Raw genomic sequence first — 21,595 nt, 5'->3', positions numbered from 1 at the left:
AAGAGTTGTGGTAAATGGCTTGATGTCCAGTTGGAAACCTGTAACGAGTGGTGTCCCTCAGGGATCGGTGTTGGGACCGGTCCTGTTCAACATCTTTGTCGGTGACATGGACAGTGGGATTGAGTGCGCCCTCAGTAAGTTTGCCGATGACACCAAGCTGTGTGGTTCGGTTGATACGCTGGAGGGAAGGGATGCCATCCAGAGGGACCTTGACACGCTTGTGAGGTGGGCCGATGCCAACCTTATGAAGTTTAACCAAGCCAAGTGCAAGGTCCTACACCTGGGTCGGGGCAACCCCAGGCACTGCTACAGGCTGGGCAGAGAAGAGATTCAGAGCAGCCCTGCAGAAAAGGACTTGGGGGTGTTGGTTGACGAAAAGCTTAACATGAGCCGGCAGTGTGCACTTGCAGCCCAGAAAGCCAAACGTATCCTGGGCTGCATCAAAAGAAGCGTGACCAGCAGGTCGAAGGAGGTGATCCTGCCCCTCTACTCTGCTCTTGTGAGACCCCACTTGGAGTACTGTGTACAGTTCTAGTGTCCTCAACATAACAAGGACATGGAGCTGTTGGAGCGAGTCCAGAGGAGGGCCACGAGGATGATAAGAGGGCTGGAGCACCTCCCATATGAAGACAGGCTGAGAAAGTTGGGGCTGTTCAGCCTGGAGAAGAGAAGGCTGCGTGGTGACCTCATAGCAGCCTTCCAGTATCTGAAGGGGGTCTACAAGGATGCTGGGGAGGGACTCTTCCTTAGGGACTGTAGTGGTAGGACAAGGGGTAATGGGTTCAAACTTAAACAGAGGAAGTTTAGATTAGGTATAAGGAAGAAGTTCTTTACAGTGAGGGTGGTGAAGCACTGGAATGGGTTGCCCAGGGAGGTTGTGGATGCTCCATCCCTGGCGGTGTTCAAGGCCAGGTTGGACAGAGCCTTGAGCCACATGGTTTAGGGCAAGGTGTCCCTGCCCATGGCAGGGGGGTTGGAACTACATGATCTTAAGGTCCTTTCCAACCCTTACGATTCTATGATTCTATGATGACTCCAGCCCTGCCCTGGGCAGCCTGTTCCAATGCCTGAGCACCCTTTGGGGAAGGAATTGTTCCTCAGCTCCATCTAAACCTGCCCTGGTGCAGCTTGAGGCCGTTTCCTCTTGTCCCATCCCTTGTTCCTTGGGAGCAGAGACCAGCCCCCTCCTGGCTCCATCCTCCTGTCAGGCAGTTGCAGAAAGTGATAAGGTCCCCCCTGAGCCTTCTCTTCTCCAGACTAAACCCCCCAGGTCCCTCAGCCGTTCCTCATCACACTTGTGCTCCAGGCCCTGCACCAGCTCCGGTGCCCTTCTCTGGACCCGCTCCAGCACCTCGGTTGGCAAACGGAGATCTGTTCTGACAAACTTGTGTGGACTTTGGAGAACTGGCACCGGCTGCCGGTGACCTCACGGAGCATCGCCCTGGCGCCGGTGATGACGCCGTTACAAACACGGAGCCAGGTTAAAAGGGGACAACGGGGTGACAGCCTCTTTGCCAACCCGGTCACGCCGGTGACCTCTGGTGCAGCAGAGCGCCCACCCAGCGCAAACACGCCGTGCCTATTTAGGGGCAGGGGCCGGCGGAAAAGCCATCCTGTAATAAGCGGCTCCCGAGCAGCCACACGGCGCCGGTACCGGAGGGAAACATGCCGCAGTGCGACACGGGCTCGCTGGCGAGGGACGGCCCGCGGGGACCGGTACGAGCGGGGTCCCTCCCAGGGCGGGCAGCGAGGGGGGAACCGGGATCGGGACCGGGATCCACGGGGGGGGGGGGGGGGGCGCGGCAGCGCCGCTGTCACGTGACGGTGAAGCCACACACACCCCCTTGGGTCACGTGAGAGCGGTCGGACATGGCGGCGGCGAGGCGGCTGCTCCCGCGCTGGGTGATCCCGCTGCGGCCGGTGAGCGGGACCCGGGGGCCGCGGGCTCGGGGCCGGGCTCGGGGCTGGGGCTGGGGCTGGGGCTGGGACCGGGACCGGGACCGGGGCTGGAGCTCGGGGCTCGGCTAACGCTCTCCCTCTGCCCCCAGGTCAGCGCCGCGGTGGCGGCGGCCGGAGCCCTCCCGAAGCGTGTGAAGGTGGTGGAGGTGGGGCCGCGCGATGGGCTGCAGAACGAGAAGGTACGAACGGGACCGGGGGTGCTCCAAGCACGACGGGCCGTCGTGGCACCAACAGAGCCTGTCGTGTTCGGGTTTAATTGCTAAACACGGCTTTTTGTGGCAGTAACGACTGACAGTCATTCTCTTCTTCTTAGATCGTCGTACCGACCCCGGTGAAAATCAATTTAATCAACATGCTGGCCGAGACGGGGCTTCAGGTCATAGAGGCCACCAGCTTCGTTTCCCCCAAGTGGGTTCCTCAGGTCAGTATTAAACTGTTCAGTAGAAGAACTGTGTTACCAAAGTGCCTCATAATAGAGAGTAACCTGATGAAAAGCTTCTGCTTGCTCCCAAATCCCTGTTGCTGAGCAAAAGCCAAATAAAGGTGCTTGCAACATCCCAGCCCTTTGGACCCTGAGGAGGAGCGCACAGCAACTCAGGTACCAGGAGCTGCTGTGTGTGTGACTGAACTGTGATCCTGCTCTGGGTGCAATGCTGCTGCCTCCTCAGGGGCCCATTGCTCTTATTGCGAAATAGCTCTGTTCCCATTATAAAAAGAGATTTTAAAGATGATTTTCTCCTTTGCAGGGGTGGATGTTGTCACCCTCAGAAACCTTTCCTTGTTCACGTTGCAGATGGCTGACCACACCGAAGTCATGCAAGGAATTACCCAGTTGCCTGGTGTTAGTTACCCTGTGCTGACCCCGAACCTGAAGGGATTTCAGGCTGCGGTAAGAGGGAGCGGTGTCAGGATGTTCCCAGTGTTCCCAGGCAGGGCAGCCTGTGAGGGAATACTTTGGCTGTGGTTAAGGGTGGGAACTATGTCTTGCATCCTGCAGGCAGCAGTATCATGTAGTTCCTTTCCAAGGGATCATTTTGCTGGGGAAGTAAGAACCCGTTGTTTGGAACTAGATGATCTTAAGGTCGTTTCTAACCTTAATTATTCCATGATTCTATAATAGAAAATACCTTGAAACATCTTCTGTTATTAAAAGAGGCATCTATTTGAATTGGCAGTGATACTGTCAGTCTTACCTGCACGTCCCACAGCTCTCCTGACTGCACCCAGCTTTACTGCTGTCTCTGTGACCTTATACTTCTTTGGAAGAAAGACTTGGATGTGTTGTCATGGTTTTGCTGTAGAATGAACTGAGGAAAGAATTGGGTTATTCAGGAAAAAAAGTGGGGAAGGACTATTTATGGTTAAATGGGAGCATCACAGTTGTGTTTGTCATTTCCCTTGCTAGAGAAATCAACTCACTTTAATTTGTGCTTTCTGCTGGCAGGTGGCAGCAGGAGCCAAAGAAGTGGCGGTCTTTGGAGCAGCGTCCGAGCTCTTCACGAAGAAGAACATCAACTGCTCCATAGATGAGAGTCTGGAGCGGTTCAGTGAAGTGATGGCAGCAGCGAGAGCAGCCAACATTCCTGTCCGTGGGTAAGGGATTCCTGCTGGCAGCGAGCAGGTCGTGCACAGAGATGGAACTGCCCCAGTTCCTCTCTGTGGAGCTGGCCCGGGCAGTGCAGGGGGATTCCTTTTCAGCTTTACCTGGTTTTGGGGGGTGTCTCTCTACTGGGATGGGTGCAAGAGATGTGAGCTCAGTGCATGGAGAAGCATCGATGTGGGAACAGTCACATTAACACACTGACTTTTAGAATAAGAAGTTAATTCTTCCATTGTATAGAGCATGCAAGGTGCAGCACAAGCCCTGGCTGATTTGGCCAGAATAATCTCACTGCAGTTCTCCAGCTAAGGGTGTATTTTTTAACCACAGATACGTTTCCTGTGTCCTCGGCTGTCCCTATGAGGGGAAGATTTCTGCAGCTAAAGTTGCAGAGGTGAGTTCATCATCTGAGTGGGGTTTGTCTTGCTTTTATGGATGTGACTTGACACCGAGGGCTGAGGGTTAAATGGTGTCAAACCATTGAACTGGACTGAGGGGAGACTGGGGAAGGTTACAGCGAGCTGCCACCACGGCGGGGAAGACCAAGTGTAGCTGGAATGGATGGGAATTCAGGGAGGTGCGGGGACCTGGAGATGTTTGATCCTGGAGAAGAGTCCCCATGGCTGTTGTCCCCATGGCTGCTGTCTTCCAGGGAAGCATGCACTGATCCCTCTGTACAGCCAGTGTCCAGCTTTGGGGAGGGGAATGACCAAGCTGCCTTCTCAGTAAACATTTTGGCTTCTGGACAGGTCTCGAAGAAGATGTACTCGATGGGGTGCTACGAGATTTCCCTCGGTGACACCATTGGCGTTGGGACCCCGGGGAGCATGAAGGAGATGCTGACAGCTGTCATGAAAGAGGTGCCAGTTGGGGCTCTGGCTGTTCACTGCCATGATACCTACGGGCAGGCTCTTGCCAACATCTTGGTAGCACTTCAGGTAAGATTCTTGCTTTGGAGTGTTGCCTCTTTCCTTGTTTTTTGGGGTTTGGTTTTGTGCTTGCTGTAAACTGTGGATTTGAGGGGCAGGATGAAGCACAGTTTGTTGTTTAAGGGTTTACTGATAGTGGGTTTGTTTGCAGATGGGTGTGAGCGTGGTTGATGCTTCTGTCGCTGGCCTTGGAGGCTGCCCCTATGCCCAAGGGGCATCAGGAAACGTTGCCACGGAGGACTTGGTGTACATGCTGCACGGGCTGGGCATCCACACGGTAAGCACCAACCCGCAGCAGCTGAGCCCCACACACCATGGCTCTGCTTGGGCTTCAGCAGGGGTGCAGAATGTGACCCAGGGAGCCTGAGTGAAGCAGGTAGAGCTGTGGAGGATCTCTCTGGGTCTGGTGGGAGCCTTGTTGTGCCATGCCAAGCCTACCCCTCCGCTGGGAGCGATCCCTCCTCGCCCTGTTCCAGCGCACTGTGATTTCACCCTCACTATCCGAATCACACCAGCGAGCAGCAGGCACCCAGGGCCTTGTGAAAGCACCCATGGGGGCCCCTTCACCCCTGCTAGTCTCCACCAGTTGTTACTGGGCAGTGTGACTGGCAGAGCCGGTGCTGAGTCATGTCCTGTCTTTCTTTTCAAAGGGTGTGGATCTGCAGAAGCTGATGGACGCGGGCGCCTTTATTTGCAACGCTCTCAACAGACGAACCAATTCCAAAGTGTCCCAGGCCTCTTGCAGACTGTGATACCAAGTGGAGTCTCTCCTTGGACCAAGAAGAAAGCAAGGATCCCGCTTGGTTGGGTTTCCCCTCTCTTCTGCTGCCTCTGAGCATCGGTGCTCTTTCCAGACTGGGAGGAAATGCATAATCCACCGGAGCCAGTGAAGAAAGGGAAAGAAACAAACCCCAAGAATACTGTATGCACCCTGGATGCCATCAGCCACCTGCCTTAGGGAAGGGAGGATGTGGTGGGCTGAGGGAGAAGTAGTGGCCACACCACTTGCCTGGGAGCTGTGGGCTCCAGCACCAGCTCAGGACAGTGTCTGGTGCCTCCTGCCTTGAGAGTGTTTCCATAAACAACCAGAGAGGATAAACCACAGCTCAGAGCCCGGCCCTGGCTCAGGCTCGACCTTTCTTCCCTTCTGTCTCCTCACTACAACTGTTAAGACTGAAACCAAAGGACTCCCCTTCCTCCTTCAAGTGCCGGGGGCAGCCTTGGACCTTCTGTCTTATCATTTAGGGGTTGTCACACTGGGCTGTATCTGTTGTAAGGTACTTGTAACTACCAGGAGTAACGAACACATTATTTAATATTCTAAACTATTAGGAGTTGGGTTGAATTAAATGAGCTGAAGAGCTTTTGCTGCTGCTTTGGTGCCTTTTCCATCCACCCTGGGCTGTGCTGCCATGGGCTGGGGCAGTGAGGAACATGTGTGGTGTGCGCACGTGTGTGTGGGTACTGTGCACATGTGTGTTCTGTGCATATGCATGTTCTGTACATACGTGTGGTCTGTGCACACGTGTGTGTGGTGTGTGCACGTGTGTGTGGTGTGTGCACGTGTGTGGGTACTGTGCACATGTGTGTTCTGTGCATATGCATGTTCTGTACATATGTGTGTTCTGTGCTCACGTGTTCCATGCACATGTGTTCCTTGCACATGTGTGTTCTGTGCACATGTATGCTCCGTGCACACGTGTGTGTTCTGCGCACACGTGTGTGTTCTGTGCACACGTGTGTGTGTTCTGTGTACATGTAGGTTCGGTGCACACATGTGTGTTCCGTGCACACGTCTGTTCCGTACACACGTGTGTGTGTTCCGTGCACATGTATGTTCTGTGCACACGTGTGTCCCGTGCTCTGCTGGCCCCGCCCCCTCCCTCCTCCGAGCCAATCGCAGCCGCTTCACACACACACACACACACACACCCCCCCCCCCCCCCCCCCCCCCCGCGCACGCGCACTCGGTGGCTCCCCTGTCCCCGCCGCCGCTCCGTAGCGGCGCTGACACGTTTCCATGGGAGAGCGGCGCGCGTGGCACCGCGCGGGGCGGGGCGCGCGGCCAGGCCTTAAAGGGGCCGCACCTGGCGCGGGGGCAGAACCGGAGCGACCGGCCCCGAGGTGAGTCCGGCCCCGGGCTGCCGGCCCGGCCCCTCGGGTAACCCCCGGCCCCGCCGCGCTGAAGCAGCCTCCGGAGCGGCCGCGGGCAGGGCAGGGGAGGGGAGGGGAGTCCGTTCGGGTTCCGGTCCGAGGCGCGGCTCTGGCGGTGACCGAAGCCATCCGGGGGGGCGCTAGGTGATAACGTGGGTTCTCCCCCGCTGCTCCAGGGGCTCCCTTCTTGCCTGGGGGTTCGCTTCCAGGTGCCCCCCGTGCTCATCCCGCGACCGTCCCTGCGGTCTGCACCGGGCCGGTGCCGCCGTCCGGGGAGCCCGGGGTGGGATGAGGAGGGGGAAAGGGAGGCTTCGGAGCGGGCAAAGGGCAGCGCTGACACCCCCGAGCAGAGCACCCCCGTTACCGCTGTTACACGAGTCCTTTCCCTTTGGGATGAATTAGCCCGAGGGGGGTTTGTGCTGCAGGACACGGGTGACACCAAGATCCTGACTGGATTTAACAGGAAGAACAAGGGGCTTTTACCTGGTACGTGACACGTGTCAGCTCAACCGTGCCTGTGGGGAGGTGTGAGCCCGCCGTGGGGCGCGCTGCCCGCACAGCCCAGCCCTTCCCTTCGCTCTCCGGATGTCCTGGTGCGGGCAGGGCTGATGTGACACTGCCCAAGCCCTGCCCGTCCCTTCCCTCTCAGGGCTCTGGTTTCGTGCCCACTCCACTGAAGGGCCTTCCCTCCGCAGGGAACCATGGCAGAGAAGATCCTGGTGACCGGAGGCGCTGGCTACATCGGCAGTCACTGCGTGCTGGAGCTGGTGGAGGCTGGTTACGTCCCTGTGGTCATAGACAACTTCCACAATGCCATCCGAGGTACTGAGAGCCTTCATCCCTTCCCATGCGAGGGGCTCGGCCCCACTCAGCCTGTGCTGGGTGTTTTCCAGCTATCCCAGTGCCTCGCTCCCTTCCCTGTCCCCAGGGGCAGACGCGCTCCCTGAAAGCCTCCGGCGTGTGCAGCAGATCGTGCGCCAGCCCATCCTCTTCCAGGAGCTGGATATCACCGATGAGGCAGCGCTGCAGGAGCTCTTCAGTGAGGTGAGAGCAAGAGCTGCGGTGCCCCAAGGCGGCCTTGTGGGCTCTGAGGGGTGAGAGGGGCTTGTGCTGGGGCTGGGAGCCAGGAGGGAGAAGTGAGCTGGGCAGGGAAGATGCTGAGGAGATACTGTGACCAGGCAATGTTCCTCCTGGCCATGGAGACTGCATGGGCTGGGTGGATGTTAACTCCTGGGGAGACTTGTGACTGCTTTGTGCCTGGAGCTTCTGCGTCCTGCTGCTGTGGCACTAAAGCCAAGCTCTTTGTCCCTCTGCAGCACCGTTTCTCAGCCGTGATGCACTTTGCGGGGCTGAAGGCGGTGGGAGAGTCAGTGCAGAAGCCTCTGGAGTACTACAGAGTGAACCTCACCGGGACCATCCGGCTGCTGGAGGTGAGTGGAGCCAGGAGGCAGCATGTGGTGCTCAGTGCCTGGTGCTGGGTGCAGTCCTGCTCGGGAGGGAGGAGCAGAGAGCTGAGCCGGGGTATGGAGCTCGCTGGCTCAGCGGTGGCTGGTCCCTGCTCCTCAGGCCATGAAAGCCCACGGCGTGAGGAACATGGTGTTCAGCAGCTCTGCCACCGTCTACGGAGACCCCAAGTACCTGCCCCTGGATGAGAACCACCCCGTTGGAGGCTGCACCAACCCCTACGGCAAATCCAAGTACTTCATCGAGGAGATGATTCGAGATCTCTGCAAGGCAGAGAAGGTGAGGAGCTGCCCCAAGGTGTGCGGGGCTTGGAGCTGAGCTCTTTCCCCACCGGAGCATGCTGCGCTGACCAGGCAGCACCGTGCAGCACTACATTCTCCCCAGGATGGATGTGTCTCCCCAGGAGATGGATGTATCTCTCCTGTGTATCTATCTCCCTAGGACTGGAACGCTGTTCTCCTGCGCTATTTCAACCCCATCGGTGCCCATGAGTCAGGCATGATTGGAGAAGATCCTCAGGGGATCCCCAACAACCTCATGCCCTACGTGGCGCAGGTACTGCCCTGCTGCAGCCGTCGAGGACCCCCCCAGGCTCATGGTGCCTGTGTGGGGCACAGGCTAACGGGGCTCCCGTGGTCTTGTCCCTCTGTGCAGGTGGCTGTGGGGCGCCGGGAATTCCTGAGCGTGTTTGGGAATGACTACAATACGGATGATGGAACGGGTATGGGTGTAACAGGGAGATACCCCATCCCCTGGGGCAGCTGCTGCAGCTCCCCAGCCTGGCTGCACCGCTTTGGGCAGGAGAGCTTTGCCCTCACCCTCTGCATCCCCACAGGCGTCAGGGACTACATCCACGTCGTGGACTTGGCCAAGGGCCATATCGCTGCTTTGAAGAAGCTCAAGGAGAACTGTGGCTGCAAGGTACCGACGGGCTGTGGTCTGGGGGGCGGTCAGGGCTGTGGGGCTGGGCCCTGGGGGAGGTAAAACGGGGCCTGCCCCTTGTCCCCTTGCACAAGCAGCTGACCCATATCTCCTCCTCCTTCCAGATCTACAATCTGGGCACAGGCACCGGCTACTCTGTCCTGCAGATGGTCCAGGCCATGGAGAGAGCCTCAGGGCGGGAGGTAAGGTCTGAGCTGCGCCTGCAGGGCCACGGGCACAAGCCCTCGCTGCCACGGCAGCCCCTGGCACCGCTCCCTCAGCTCCCGGGCTCGGATCCGGCCCCTGTGCTGAGCCCCCCGGTGCTGCTCTCCCTGCAGATCAAGTACAAGATCACGGGCCGGCGCGAGGGAGACGTGGCCTCCTGCTACGCCGACCCCACGCTGGCCGAGCGCGAGCTGGGCTGGAAAGCTGCCTTTGGCCTGGACAAGATGTGTAAGAGCATCCCCAGCCCCCTGCTGCCGTGTGCCAGCGGCTGCTCCTCTCCTGCTCCCCCTGACCCTGGCTCTCCCTGTTGCAGGTGAGGATCTGTGGCGGTGGCAGCTGCGGAATCCCACAGGCTTCAGCAAGAACTGAGCCGTGGCCCCAGGGCTCGCCTGGCTCCTGGGCTGCTCCCCGGCCTCCCCGTGCCCCAGCGAGGCTGTGATCAGCCTGGGTGCAGGTCCAGCTCCCCTCCTGCCTCTGGCATGGGGCAGCCCCAGCCTCTCCGCTCCTCATCCTCCCTCCCCACTGCCCCAGGTCCTTTGCACCTCAGAGCAGAAACACAAGGGAAAACAGAGCCAGGGCCCTGCTTTGGGACCCCGGGCACAGAAACCCCTTGTGGGACTGCAGAGGGGCTGGTGCCCACCCCAGCAGGGAGGTGAAACACCCCTTCCCTGCTGCACCCAACCTGCCCAGCTCGGGGGGCAGGGGCTGTTCCTGGACTCAGGGGGAGACCAGGACTCCCACTGCCCCGGGCATGGGGAGGGTGCTGAGCACCTACCTCATGGTCTTAGGCCCCAGGAACGCCCCCGATTCCCAACATCTACAGGGACCAGGCATATCCCAAGCCCAGCACAGCTCACTTCCCCAGCCCAGCTCCCCAGGGGCAAGGCCCTGATGGCTGCCAAGGGCTCTCCACAGACACGTGCCTCTTTCTCTGCCCCCAGTGTGGTTTTGGGGACAAACTCTCATCTCTGACAAGCTCCAGCGGAGCCCCAGACCTAAGCCCTGGGTGCAGTCGTGCTGCACACAGCCCCTCTGTTGCCATGAGATTGGGCTGGTGCCTGGTTTTCCTTCCACGTTGCCTGTGGCAGCCACTTCCATAATCCCATTGCCAAAGACTGCCCAGGAGCAGGCTCTGCTCCGCTGCCCAACACTGCTCCTATTTATTCTGGGTGCTTCCACGCGCACTGGGAGCGGCGCTGACGCAGCCGGCCCCGTGTGCTGCTCCTTGGCCCCATAACTTATGTTCCTAACTTATGAATCGAGCTTTTGATTTGTTTCCAAATAAACTTTCTTACTTTCTAAGTGGCAGAACCGGCACCCGGGGGGGACACCTCACGCTAGAGGTGCCACCAGCACGTCTCGCCCAGCCACGAATGACGCCAGCTCAGCTCTGGGAGAGGTTTACCATTTATTTCACCTTGTTTCTGACTCTGTGGAACACACACACAAAAACCCCCAAACATGTACAAGGAAGACAAAAAAGAAGAAGAAAAGAAAAGAGCTGTACTGAGGAATGGCGAGAAGCTGTTCTCCCTCCCGGGTCCTCAGCACGGGCCAGGCGCGTGCTGCTCAGGCGGGGAGGCAGCAGGAATGCTCTGCCAAGGGGCCAGCGTGGCCACCACACTGTGCCCAGGGATGGCCACGAGTCCTGGGCCCCCGCGACGCGCGTGGTTCCAGTTCACAGTCAAAGAGGTCAGTCTGTCCGTCCGCCAGCCCTCGGGTACCCTGCAGGGAGCTGCGGCCCCGTCCCAGCCCCTCGCACCCTCCCAGCACAGGAGGGGAGGACACAGCAGCTTTAAAACAAAGTAGAAGCAGCAGCAGGACGGGACCCCAAGCAAGGGGAAGAGCCGAGCTCCCCCCACCACCAGCAGCACGTTTGCTGGTTTAAGACTTTCCTAAAGGGGGGGGAAGGGAAAAAACAAAACCCACCCCAACCCAAAACAACCCCAGAAACCAACCAAGGCTGGGTCTGACAGAGCCGACTCTCCGGAGAGCGGGTTATTGCTTTGCGCGTCCCAGGCGGGGAGGGCAGGGCTGGAACGGAGCCCCCCCCTCCAGCCTCCTGAAGCAGCCGCACAGGGCCGGACCCCCCCAGCACCGGGGCAGCAGGAGGGAGCACGGCCCTGGGGCTGCGCAGGTTGTGTGGTGTGTTCTGGACAAGAGGCGGCTACAACAGCGCCGTGGGCTCAGCCCATGGGGGAGGCGAGGAGAAGGGCAGCGCTGCTCAACAGCAAGTGCCCTCAGCCCTGCGGGATGGGAGGGGATGGCAGGAGTCCACCCACGGAGGGGACATTCGGGGCCCCGTGCCCAGGGCGCTGCTGGGCTGGTGGGGATGGTCCCAGCCAGGCCACCACGAGAGAGGCCAGGCCCGGGCTGCAGCCTCCAGCTGGCTGGGCAAGGGAACCCAGGAAACCCATGATTGTACATGGAAAGGCCAACAGAGCCCCCCAGGGAGCACGGAGACCCCTCCACTGCCCCCGGGATGGGGCGCAGCAGCACCCCGGCGTTAGATGCTGGTGAGATGATGGCTGGGAGCAAACCTGCTTCCTCCAGCTGCGCCAGGAGCCGTCCCTGGGGGCCGGTGGCCTCTCCTCACCTCACCTCTCCCTCCCCGTGCCAGCCCAAGCCCAAAGGGAAGGAGAAGTAGCAGCAAGAGAGACATGAAGGACTGGGCTGGTGCTGGGCGGGCTCTGTGGCAAAGCCGCTCGGACGCTGGCTGTAAAGGGCAGCGCTCTGGGGCTCTGAGGGCACAGAGCTGGGCTGAGGGAGGCAGGGACGGCTCCGGGACCCCCGCTGGGCTGAGGAGGAGATTGTAAAAGCAACAAGAGGAGAAGGAGGTGATTATCTCCAGGAGGGCAGAGCTGCCACAAGCCGATGGCTGTGAGGCTGCTGGGGAGTGTGCGTGTGCGACAGGGCAGGGGCCGGGCCCCACGCGAGGAGGTGCAGGAGCTGCGCGGAACCTTGCTGCAGCCCCGGGGAGATGGGGCAGCCCTCGGTGGTACCAGCCCAGAGCAGAGCCTCGAGGGGTCCCCGCGGGAGAGTCCCGGGTTCCTGAGCTCCGACCCAAAACCCGCGAGTCGCCCGAGCGGAGGCCGAGAGCAGCCGCAGGGAGGATGAGCCGAGGGCAGAGCGGGAGCAGGGGCTGCTCCGGAGGGTGCCCCAGCCCTGCCCTGCAGCCGCTCCGCTCCTCCCGCCGCACAGGGGGCACATCCCACCCCTAATACTGGTACAAAATAAACCAAACCCAACAGGAAAAGCTCACCCGCACCGTGCCGGACCCACACACCGCGGAGCCTGAACAGGGAGCCAGGGGATGGGGAGACCCCCCCGGAAACTGCTCAGAGCAAGAGGAAGAGAGAAAAGGCCACTCAAAGACTCGCCTTAACGCCAATCTCAGCTCCGAGAGCAGCAGGGAGAGACGGGCACCCCCGGCCGGAGAGGATGCGGTGCGAGGAGACGGGGAGAGGCAGGAGGTGCGGAGGGGGGCCATGGCTTCCGTATGCAACGGGCGGGTCACGGGGGAAGGATCCGCGGCTGCAGCCTCGGCGTCCTTCCCTGCCACAGTCTGGATTGGCTCCGCTTAGATCCGGGGCAGCAGCTTCTCGATGAACTCCTTCACTGCCATCATCTCCTGCAGAGAGCAGAGCCCGTCACCCCAAGCACAGGTCGATGAGGGCTGCGCAGCCTCCCCCGAGTGAATCCAGGAACAAACACATCCCGCATCTTCTGGACTCCGCAGTGCCCCTGCCCTGCCTGACCCACCATGCTGGGGCCGGTCCCAAAGGTGAGACCAGCCCAAAGGACCAATCTCCTCTCTCTGCCCGAGGCACTGACCTGAGGACAGGAACTGTGCATCACGCCGGGGTAGGTTTTGAACTGGACCTTGGTGGGGGTGACGACAGATTTCAGCTTCTCAGCAGTGAGGGCCCCGAAGCGGACGGGGATCATGGGGTCCATCTCCCCATGGCACTGCAGGATGGCAATGTCCTTGTTCACGCCGTTATTTGCCGCCTGCAGTGAGGAAGGAAGTGCTCAGGAGAGAGAATACACAGCAGAGAACGGGGGCAGCGCTTTGTCTGCGTCCCCAGCACAGCTCCCCTCCTCGAGGGGGCTGCGGGAGAGCTCCCGGCCACCAAACACCTCCTCCCGCACCGCCCGGGGAGCAGCACAGCGCGCAGGTACCCACAGCAGAGCCCGCCCCAGGAGCAGGGAGATGAGATTAAATCCCTGCCACGGGCACCTCGTGCCTCCAGCAGCCCCGGGCAAACCGCAGCGAGCTCCAGATGGGAAAATCCTCCCCACACCCCCCCCCCAAGCCCTCCCTGTGGACACACATGGCGGCGGCAGCGCGAGGTACCTGCGGGAAGGCCTTGTGCAGCGGGAGCCAGCAGCTGAGCGCCACGATGCCGGCCAGCTGGTGCTGGCAAGTGAGAGCCGTGTACAGCGACAAGGCACCACCCTGCGGGGGGGGAATCCATCAGTGATCCAGCCGGGATCTGCAGCCCCGGGGCACGCACCAGCCCCGCAGCCACCCGTCTCCTCACCACCCATCTCCTCTCAGAGGGCGAAGAGGGTCCCAGCCCTCAGCCTGCTGCACGTCAGCCCAACTCACCTGTGAGAAGCCCCCCAGGATGATGCGGTTGGGTGGGATCCCGTTCTTCATCTCATGCTCGATGATTGCTTTAACTGGAAGAAGACAGTGGGTTGGGATCACAGGAGAACAGAAAGGAAGGAGAGGTGGAAGGAAGGCATCCGCTTCCACCCCCGTGAGGGAGAGGGACACAGGAGCTCAGTGCTTCCCCCTCCCCAAAGCTTCTTACTGTTTTCTGCAGCTTTCTTGATTCCAGCTTCATCCTCAGGTGCATCTGGAGTCAACCCCATCAGGTCAAACCTGGGAGAAGCAGCAAGGTCAGCCCCAAACTTATCCCAACACTCAGGGTGTGGGGAGGAAGGAGCTGGGTGCGCTCTGCCCTTCCCCTGACTCCTACAGGGCAGTGGATTTTGGCTCTTTGGTCTCCCCCCATCCCTCTCACCCTCCAAAATACACCCCCAAAAAGGGTCCCACCCACCCTGCCACCCAAAGCACTGACCAGGAGGGCATCACCATCTTCATGTTCAGGGTCACGGGGATCCGGGGCCTGCAGAGGGAACAGTTTGGGTGGTTTAGTTCAAGTGTAAGAGCAGCAAGTCAGGGCGGAGGGGAGCGGGGTGACCTCCCTGCCTGCAGCTGCAGGACCTCTCTCCCAAGGGACAGCAGCAGATCAGTGCCACGAGACCCAGCCCAAGGGCTGCCCCCTCCTTCCCAACCAGGGGGATGGAGAAGGAGCTCCAGTGCTTTTGGCTTTCACTGCAGCCATCGGGGAGAGGTGGAGGACAGGAGGAGGAAGAAAAGAGCCTCGGAGCAGCAGCTCCTGTGCTGATCAGCTCTGCAGGGAACCACTCTGCCTGCAGGCAGAGAACGCCAGAGAATGGGGCCCTGCGTAACCTGGCCACAGCAGGAGAGCAAGCCTCACTGCACAGCCCCGCGGGTAGGTCAGGGCACGAGCCACCCATCCCCAAACAAGCTTGGCAGCACGAACGGGTGTCAGAGCCCACCCAGCCCCGCTTCCCAAAGCAAGGACAGCACTTACGCGTGCGGGCAAATGTATTTCACGTAGGGCAGGCGGATGGAGGAGAGCGCATCAGCCCAGCTGTGCCTGTGGGGAAAGGAGAGGAGAGGAGGGAGTCCACGGCTTGCCTCAGCCCTCTGGAGGACGCTGGTGAAGGGGAGGGATTCCCAAGGACAGGTTTTTGCCAAGGCTGCTGCCCTCCTGCCCCTGCTTGGATGTTATTTTAGCAGGTCTTGCCCACCCCGGCAGCCTGAACCCCGGCACACACCTCCCCTGCAGCAGGGCAGAGGCAGCACACAGAGCCCTGCACCTCCGGCAGAGGAGCTGCGATCAGCAAGAGAGGAGGGAGAATGTCCTGTGCTACTGCTGTTATCTCCCACTGTCCTCTAAGGTGGCCTTGCACATCAGAGAGATGCCCTTGCACAGACACTTCCCAACTCCCAGCCCTTGCAAGGACTGGAGAACCACAGCACGTATCTGCCTGCCTGAAAACAAGCAGAACATCAAACCCGGGGGGCACTGCCAGGATCATACATATTCAATGTAGGGAGCTGCTGGCCGGGGGTCCCTGTGAGCGTGGTGCAGGCACGGCAGCGAGGCTGAGCTCAAAGCCCCGGACAACCCTCGGAGCTGCCCCTGGGCACAGCAGCACCGGCGCTTGCAGCCAGCAAACCCCGCGTGAGAGCCGGAGCCAGCTCCAGGGATACTCACCCCGTGTCTCCAAGGCCATGTAAAAAAATGACCTGTTAAATGAAGCAGAAAAACAAAAGAATTAGCTGGGGCGAGAGGCAGGGCTGGGCTCGCGGGGCAGAGCCAAAAGGCCACTTAGTCACTAAGTAGAAGAGACTCCAACGGGCAGACATTACCTGACGCTAATGATGTGTCTTGGCATCTTTGAGCGTGCTGGATGGGTGGAACAGGCACATCTCTGTGCCACAGAGCCCGCTGCCACAGCCAGCTCCAGGGGTGGCACCGGCCCCTTGGCTGCCCACTGTAGCAGAGGCCAAGGAGCGATGGAGCATCCCGCACGCTGCATGGCACCACGGAGAGTGCAGCCAAGGACTCACAGAACCCACCCCCATGGGCTTTTCATCTCGGGCTAGGGCAACCCCTAAGCCACGGGGAGCAGAGGGATGGACAGAGGGTTTTCTTTGTGGGGATTTGATTTTAAGAGCTTAAATAGACAAATGAGACCTGACCCTCCCTGACCTCCCATGCGGGACCAAGCACCAGAAACAAACAGCCTGGCCCAAAGAACAGTTCTTTTTCCCCAGCAAGACGAGACCTTGCTGGTCCTGCATCCCCTCTGATGCACCAAGATGTACATCCAAAATGCTGAGGGACTACAGGCTCCGCTCCCGGCTCCTCTGAGCCCCGCGGAAGCAGCTCCTTATCCTCAAGGCTGCTACAAGGGACGAAGCTGGTGCGACACGAGGGGCCTGCTCCTTACCGCGGCAGTCTCCCGCTCTGCCCCTGAGACAGTCACTGCGTCAGCGAGGAGGGGGACAGACATGTTGTTACCACACATACACCGAGAGGGACTCAGACACTGGCACCTGCAGGACAGAGGGACAAAGGTAAGGCAGGAAAATAAACTCCTCTTCCCCCCGGCAGCTATTTGCTCCAGAGGGACCAGGTATTCAGGGGAAGATTAAAGACTCCAGGAGGGCTTTGATGTGTAAAGCCCTTGGGGCAGCCCCGCTCCGCTCTGTGCCCAGCAAGGCTGGAGAGCCAGGAAGCAGCAAACACTTCCCCTGTCGCAGCACCAGATGCGTGCGAGTGGGGATGCGCGTGGGGCGTCGGGAGCGTTAAAATTAGCTCTTGCTGTTACACCTCAAAGCCAAAGTTGTTCCTGTGACGGGAACGGCGTGGGCAGAGGGTGGCCGGGCGGCGCGCAGCCTCAGCATCCCTTCCCCACTGCCCCCGGAGCCGAGGAGGAGCCTGACCCACATCTGCTCCCACAGGGAAGCAGGAAACGCCGGCACGCAGCAGCGCGGGCTTTTACAGCAGTAATCAAAGGGCCAGCCCTCTTTTATGGAGCGTTCAGGGATGAACCGGAGCACTCAGACGCTGGCCTGAGACCCAGCCCTGCGCTGACACCCAGAGCCTGTGCCCCCCCAGTGATGGCATCTCTGTGCCCCTGCTGCTCAGTCAGCCAGGCCACAGCCGCTGTCCCCACTGCCACAGCCTCCTGCCAGCACAAAGGGCTGGCTGTCACCTCCCAGATCACGGTCACTTGTGGGGCAGGCAGCTCTGGCAGAGCTGAAGCCCCCACGACACCACCTTTGGACACAACATTCGATAGTGTTTGTTCCCAGTTCGGCACAAATCACTACATCAGGGGCTCCTCACACGGCAGCCCCTGACCCCCGCTCACCGCCCGGCACTGATGAGGTCAGAGCACGCTGACCGCGCTGCCATCACCCCATGGAGCACGATCAACCCCCAGGGTCTGCTTGAGCCTTCACACCTCATCACAAGCACCTATGCCCAGAGGGTTTCGGATGGGGATGGGACCACCAGAACCCTCCTGAGCTCCCGGTACCCCGCAGCCAGCCTTACCCAACAAAACAGCCGCCTCCTCTCCTCTACCAGCCTGGACCCAGACCTGCCCGACCCGTTCCAGCGACTGCTCATCAGCTGCTTCCCCGGCTCACATAAAACCACGGGGAACAAGGAGCTCCTCAGGCCTGGCGGAGCTCACAGGCGCACAGCCCACGTGCTCGTGTGTACTCCCGGGTCAAAACAACCAGCGAGGAACAACAGCCCCTGCCAGCAATCCCGGCGGGAAGAGCCACGGCACATGGAGACGCTGGAAGGTGCTCCCTGAGCGGGCTCAGACCCACGTCTCTGCCGTGTGGGGGAGAGGATGTGGGGAAAAGAGGGGTTATGGGGGGTGGTCAAGGTTACCGCAAGCACCCCATGGACTCCACCTGGATTTCTCCAGGGGGCTCTGCCCCATTCCCAGGGGATCTGCCGCCACAGAACAGCGCAGAGGCAGCCCCGAGGCCAAACCGTGATATAGGAAGGACAAAGCCCCCCCCAAACGGGACTGCACCCGCACAGCGGCACCGCAGAGCCGGGGACCCCGAGCCCAGCCGTACACCGACCCCTCGCCCGCGGGCGGCGCAGGCGGGACCCCCACGGCCCCCCGAGGGCTATGCCTCGGCCGCGCAGCCGGTCTCTCACTGTCGCTATTGACGTTCCCCGGCCCCTCCCGCAGGCGCGGGGAACCGGGAACCTCCAAACCCCGCCTGAAGCGGGCCGGCGGGGCCCGAGCGGACGCGGGGGCCGGGCTCGGCCTCCCCCCGGCCGGGGTCGGGGTAAGTTCCGGCGGGACCCGGCCCCACGCTGCCGCGCCCGCCACGAGGCCGGGACCCGCGGGGACCCGCCGGAACCACAGCGGGTGAGGAGGAGGAGGGTGTTTGGGGGGGGGGGCGCGGAGCCCCTATAGCTGCCCCACCGGTGACCCCCCAGCCGCTCCCCCCTCCCCTCTCCAAGTGGTACATCCCGCCCCCCCCCCGCGCCCCGCACCTCTCCCGCGGGCCCGGCGCGCGCTCTCCTCCCGGCTCCCCCGACGTGCTCCCACCGGAACTTCCGCCCGCCGGGTCGCGGCGGAAGTGACGCAGCGACCGGCCCTGAGGGAGGCGGCCATAGTGGTGGTGGCGGCGGCAGAGCCCTGAGGTAACGGCGGGCACCGGCTCCTCCGCCCGGCCCCCAGCGCCGCCGGTACCCCCCGTCTCACACACACACACACACACGGGCCGCGCGGGCCAGCACAGCCGCGGCTGGTTTATTGTCAGTGAGAGAAGTACCGGAACCGCGGCGGAGCGAACGGGCCGTGCCGCCCGCAGGACCCGCCTGCACACACCGGCCCCGCGGCCCCGGGGCACAGGCCGACACACGGCGCTGGAGCTGCTCCCGCCACTCGGGGCTCCAGGAGGACGGTTCTGCCCCAGCCGTGCCCGTGCACCCGCGGCACAGCCCTCGGGAGGCTCCCACCGGCGCTGTCAGGAGATGAAGTGAGTCTGGGGGGTGAAGTGTTCCACCTGGTGATCCGCTGGGTTTGCTGATGCCTCGTAACTGCAGATGGTGACTTCGTGGCGATGAGCCTGAGTTAGGATTGAATCAGAGAATGGATCGGGTTGGAAAGGACCTTAAAATCATCCAGTTCCAGCCCCCTGCCATGGGCAGGGACACCTCACACTAGACCATGTCACCCAAGGCTCTGTCCAACCTGGGCTTGAACACTGCCAGGGATGGGGCATTCACAACTTGGGCACCCTGTTTCAGTGCCTCAGCACCCTCACTGTAAAGAACTTCTTCCTTATATCCAATCTAAGCTTCCCCTGTTTAAGTTTGAAGCCATCAGCCCTTGTCCTACCACTACAGTCCCTAAGGAAGAGTCCAAATGTGTTAGGGCAGAGGAAAGCACAATTCAAGTCCTTCCTAAAACACCCGACTGGCAAGAGCTGAGCAGGGTCCTGTCATCACAGACCCCCCCACTACTTCCTCACCACTACAGCTCCAATTCAGCTGTGATCTAAAGCTGGTTTTACACTCTTAGTATTGTTCGACCTCTGCTCTCACTCACCTCCGTCCACTCTCCTTTCAGGCCTATATAAAAAATCTTCGTTGTCTCTGCTCCAAAGTTCTTTGGGAAGTGGATGGAGAGGTGGTGAACGTTGGAGAAACGGGCAATTCTGGAAGAAAACATACTGTGAAGCTGGAGCCCCGCCTGCAGGCTGCTGCTGGGCTGGCACCTCCCTGCAGCGCGGCACCGGGACCCTGCACCCAGCGCGGCTCAGAGCTGGGAGCAAGCACCCGAGGGGGCAGGAGCAGCTTCCCTCATGCTGCAGGGAACGGGGCAGTGAGGAGCTGCCACAGGGACATGCCACTGGGATGATTCCACACCCCGAGAACCCCTGGAGCACAGGCACGCCGCGGGCTGCAGGGGGATGTGCTCAGTCCAGAGCACTGGACAAGGACAGGATGGCAGATTCCACTGTAAGCAGCTTTGGGATGCAAGGGACGGATCTGCCCCCTTCTAACGTGTCCCTAAAGCCTGGTGGTACATCCATGGGGCGGACAGACCCCCCCGGCACCGTGTCGTACTTGGTGGGATACTCCAGCTCGCCCACTGGATCCCGGTTCAGGCTGAACGTCTGCTCCGGTTCCCTGGCTGCGTCATCAAAGGACATGTGAGGAATGTTCCTGAACCTGGGAAGAGAGGGAGGAAACCCAGGCAGTTATTAACATACAGGTCAGCCAGTTGGCTTCCTCCCCATCCATTAGCACTACCTGGATTCTTCTCAATAATCAGAAACTGGATTTGTTTTGTCTTCTAAGGGGGGGAAATACCAACGCCACCACAAAGCATCATTCCAGAATACCCAACACCCTGAAGAAACAACAAGGAAGAGCGAGGAAAAAAGCTGGGGAGATACAGATCTCAGCACGTTTGGGCACGCAGAGCAGCCAAGAAACTGGAGACCAAAGGAAAGCAGGAGGACAACTGCCTCAGCAGACAGCTGATAGTTACAGCTACAGCCCAATTCAGTGCTGGCACTTTTGCTCAGGAATTTCCCTGCACAAGGTGATCCCTGACAGTGCTTCACATCCATGGTTGTGGAACACAGAGGACAATGGTGGCTTGATAAAGGCATATTTCCGCCCCCCACAAGAGCTGCAGAGCACTCAATACTCTCTCATTTCTTTCGAGAAAGAGGCAGTGTTAATAAGGATTTTGCTCCCTTCAGGGGCCAGAAGAGGCCCTGGGGCTCAGCACAGCCTGGTCCCCCTGCACTGCACACCCTCCCTGCTGTCATTAGCAATGAGGTGACCGGTTCAGTTCAGGCTCCGGCAGAGTTAATGCTGGTTTCACTCACAGTCTCATCTCTGCTGGATGCGTCCCGTCGTCTTCTCCCATCACAATCACTCCTTTTAATTTCACGGTGCCCGTAAACCTGCCGGGAGATGCGGGAGTGCCGTTTCCACCTCTGTCCCCTTCACATCGGCCCCGGTTACGGGGGAGCTCGCAGACACGCTGCCGGGCGAGGGACGGGCACCGCTCCGTGCCGGGGGAGCGCGGGGAGGGCACTTACGGGATGTTGAACAGAAGCTCCTCGTCATCGTCGCTCTCCACGAACTGGAGGGAGAGAGGAGCGGGTCAGGCCCGGCCCGCCCGCGTCCGCGGGGGAGCGAATAACCGCGGAGGAGCCGGGGGCAAGGACGGGACCCACGGCAGCTCCTTCCCTCCCTCCCCGCCACCGTCCAGCCCCGGTCCCGGCCCTGGTCCCGTCCCACCTTGGCGCGGTCGCCGCGCTCCTCCCAAGCTCGGAAGACGAGCGCACCGCTCCCTTCGCGGCGCTCGTTGAGGCACTGCAGGCGCTGCCGGTCGATGCGCAGATAGAGCCCCCAGGCCGCGCCGCGCTCCCCGCCGCCCGCCGCCTCCTCCCCGCAGCAGCGGCACCGGCCGTGCCCGTGCGCCATCACCGCCCCGCGCTGCGCTCACCGCGTCTGCGCCGCGCACCGCCCGCCCAGCGCAGCGCCGCCCCGCGACCGGGCGGTGCTCGGCCCCGCGGCCGGGAAGCGGCTCGGCCCGGGCAGGCCGGACCCGCAGCGAAACCGCCTCCCAGCAGCGCCGGGAGCTGAGGCTCGCTGCAGCCGGGAGGGGGAACCACCACCAGGAGCCCTCCGGATCGCAGGTCTGCGCTTAACGCTCTTTGCTCCGA

General features: G+C 60.9%; 4 protein-coding genes across 7 annotated transcripts; 2 read left to right on the top strand and 2 right to left on the bottom strand.

Annotated features, from left to right (window-relative positions):
• The first annotated feature begins 1,442 nt into the window (after positions 1-1,442).
• HMGCL (3-hydroxy-3-methylglutaryl-CoA lyase) lies at positions 1,443-5,855 on the top strand. The gene is made up of 9 exons (XM_030505042.1): positions 1,443-1,716; positions 2,049-2,138; positions 2,273-2,380; positions 2,753-2,848; positions 3,404-3,552; positions 3,890-3,953; positions 4,309-4,497; positions 4,640-4,765; positions 5,139-5,855. Exons 1-9 carry the CDS (start codon positions 1,666-1,668, stop codon positions 5,238-5,240), a joined length of 975 nt encoding a protein of 324 aa, XP_030360902.1. The 5' UTR covers positions 1,443-1,665; the 3' UTR covers positions 5,241-5,855.
• Positions 5,856-6,488: 633 nt separating this feature from the next.
• GALE (UDP-galactose-4-epimerase) lies at positions 6,489-10,554 on the top strand. Of its 2 annotated transcripts, XM_030505036.1 has the most exons (12): positions 6,502-6,612; positions 7,045-7,128; positions 7,338-7,464; positions 7,571-7,686; positions 7,959-8,072; positions 8,209-8,385; positions 8,548-8,661; positions 8,761-8,827; positions 8,942-9,027; positions 9,153-9,230; positions 9,366-9,480; positions 9,566-10,554. In XM_030505036.1, the coding sequence occupies exons 3-12, from the start codon at positions 7,344-7,346 to the stop codon at positions 9,619-9,621; spliced, it is 1,044 nt and encodes a 347-aa protein (XP_030360896.1). In that variant the 5' UTR covers positions 6,502-6,612; positions 7,045-7,128; positions 7,338-7,343; the 3' UTR covers positions 9,622-10,554. The 2 variants fall into 2 exon arrangements, with proteins under 2 accessions (XP_030360895.1, XP_030360896.1); XM_030505035.1 differs by lacking the exon at positions 7,045-7,128 and having other exon boundaries at positions 6,489-6,612.
• An 87-nt stretch (positions 10,555-10,641) lies between these two features.
• On the bottom strand, positions 10,642-18,470 carry LYPLA2 (lysophospholipase 2). Of its 3 annotated transcripts, none has more exons than XM_030505037.1 (10): positions 18,396-18,470; positions 16,312-16,417; positions 15,573-15,604; positions 14,883-14,948; positions 14,343-14,390; positions 14,073-14,143; positions 13,865-13,938; positions 13,610-13,711; positions 13,087-13,263; positions 10,642-12,883 (listed from the first exon to the last, which is right to left on the bottom strand). In XM_030505037.1, exons 2-10 carry the CDS (start codon positions 16,387-16,389, stop codon positions 12,833-12,835), a joined length of 699 nt encoding a protein of 232 aa, XP_030360897.1. In that variant the 5' UTR covers positions 16,390-16,417; positions 18,396-18,470; the 3' UTR covers positions 10,642-12,832. The 3 variants fall into 3 exon arrangements, with proteins under 3 accessions (XP_030360897.1, XP_030360898.1, XP_030360899.1); XM_030505038.1 differs by lacking the exon at positions 18,396-18,470 and adding an exon at positions 17,424-17,875; XM_030505039.1 differs by lacking the exons at positions 15,573-15,604; positions 16,312-16,417; positions 18,396-18,470 and adding an exon at positions 15,130-15,488.
• Positions 18,471-18,628: 158 nt separating this feature from the next.
• PITHD1 (PITH domain containing 1) lies at positions 18,629-21,412 on the bottom strand. Its single transcript, XM_030505040.1, has 6 exons — positions 21,168-21,412; positions 20,966-21,009; positions 20,750-20,827; positions 19,977-20,081; positions 19,456-19,564; positions 18,629-18,973 (listed from the first exon to the last, which is right to left on the bottom strand). The coding sequence occupies exons 1-6, from the start codon at positions 21,351-21,353 to the stop codon at positions 18,872-18,874; spliced, it is 624 nt and encodes a 207-aa protein (XP_030360900.1). The 5' UTR covers positions 21,354-21,412; the 3' UTR covers positions 18,629-18,871.
• Between the last annotated feature and the right edge of the window lie 183 nt (positions 21,413-21,595).

The sequence above is a fragment of the Strigops habroptila genome, chromosome 12 (genome assembly GCF_004027225.2).
Source record: "Strigops habroptila isolate Jane chromosome 12, bStrHab1.2.pri, whole genome shotgun sequence".
Classification (NCBI taxonomy): Eukaryota; Metazoa; Chordata; class Aves; order Psittaciformes; family Psittacidae; genus Strigops; species Strigops habroptila.
Note: the sequence above shows the minus strand (reverse complement) of the source record. Positions and strands in the feature narration are given on the sequence as shown.